Raw genomic sequence first — 1,587 nt, forward strand, 5'->3', positions numbered from 1 at the left:
ATAGAGGCTCAAGGGCAACACCTAGCTCGACATGTGATGAAATATGAGTTTTTTTGTGTTCAAATTATGAGTTTGATTTGTTGAACTATTTGATTTGTATTGATTTCTGTGATGAACTATGTGATAAAAATTAATTTTTGTTCAATTTGTTCCAAACCACACCGAACATGGGCCAAAATTGGGCCAATTTCCGCCGAAAGTGGGCCAAAATCGGCGGCTGAGGGGGGCGAGCTTGGGGGTCAGCTGGAAACCCGAGCCCCCTACGCCGATTTTTCCGTCGGTTGGCCCCCAGCCGGCGCTATTTCAAGCCCCGGGGGGGAGAACGGCTAGAGATGCTCTAAGAAGTCATCGATCTCGATCGCCGGTGCATGAAACGAAAACAAAGAATTGATTTTGATTATCGATCAAACTCGCTCACCGCCACAGTAACGTACACACGTACGCATATGCATATCTACGTACAGTATATGCGTGATGAGCTCAGACTTTGTAGCCACCGGCAGCGGCGGCGGCGGTGGGAGTGGCGGGGGCGGGGACGACCATGGAGACGATGGTGTCGCTCAGGAATGACTCAATGAGCGTGCGCTTGTCCTGGGGATTCCTGGGAAGAAACGTGGCGTAGCTCTTCTTGACGGCGGACTCGAGGGCAGGGACAAACTTGTAGGCCTCGTATGCATCACCAGTGGTCTCCTTGATGGCCTTGCTGAAGGCAGAGTCGAAGACGGTGGACCTGTCCTTTATCGGGGCAGCGTCGGCAGTGGTGGCTGCAGTGCTGAAGGCGGCGTCGATCTGGTCGATGGCCTTGAGCTCGCCGGCAGGGATCGGCCCCTTGACTTCCTCACCGGAGTGGACCTTCAGGATGCCGACGATGATGCAGAGCGACTTGTCGAACATGGCCACGAAGGATTCATACTTGGCCTCCGGGGTAGCACCCTGGGCTTTCTGTGAGGCCCACACCAGAGTGAAGCCGACCCTGGAGTTGAAAATGGCTTTGGTGCTGGACGTGTCGGTGACCCCCTCAAGAGACCAGCTGCCGAAGATCTGCACGAAGGTTTTCACGAATATCTTGCCCTTGTCCATTGGAGGGGCTGCGGCTGCGGCCGCCACGGCCGCCTTGAAGGCGTTGTTGGCCTTCTCAGCTAGCTTCTGCTCCTCAGTCGTGGCCTTGGGCTGTGGCCCGGCTGGGGCGTAGCCAGCTTCGGCAGCGTACGAGACGGCCGGCCCCGCCACGAGGGCGACGGCCACCAAGAGCGCCACCGTACACTGCTGCACCGCCATTGCTGCTTCTCTTGTCTTGCGTTGGTTGCTTTGCACACTACGTAGGAGGAGAGATTGTGGTGCGGTGTGAGGATGAAGGAGCTTAATTAGCTCTATATATACATCGACCCGCACGTTGAGAGGCCCGGAGAGATTACCGCGCCCAAATTAGCAATCCCCTCCTCTCCTCTCCTTTTTTTAGCCAAACTCATTATCCCCGTGAGCTCTTCATGCCACAAACCAATAATAATAGCATCGATTAGATCCCTAACTACTGTTTAACCTCGTGGGGTGGGTAATAATAAAAGTAATAAAAAATCAACAACGTGC

At 54.3% G+C, this 1,587-nt stretch overlaps 1 protein-coding gene across 1 annotated transcript; it reads right to left on the bottom strand.

The window, feature by feature from the left end:
* Nucleotides 1–376: 376 nt before the first annotated feature.
* On the bottom strand, nucleotides 377–1,332 carry LOC125553412 (pollen allergen KBG 41-like). The gene has a single exon (XM_048717196.1). It carries the CDS (start codon nucleotides 1,276–1,278, stop codon nucleotides 481–483), a length of 798 nt encoding a protein of 265 aa, XP_048573153.1. The 5' UTR covers nucleotides 1,279–1,332; the 3' UTR covers nucleotides 377–480.
* Nucleotides 1,333–1,587: the final 255 nt, after the last annotated feature.

Source organism: Triticum urartu, chromosome 4 (genome assembly GCF_003073215.2).
Source record: "Triticum urartu cultivar G1812 chromosome 4, Tu2.1, whole genome shotgun sequence".
NCBI lineage: Eukaryota > Viridiplantae > Streptophyta > Magnoliopsida > Poales > Poaceae > Triticum > Triticum urartu.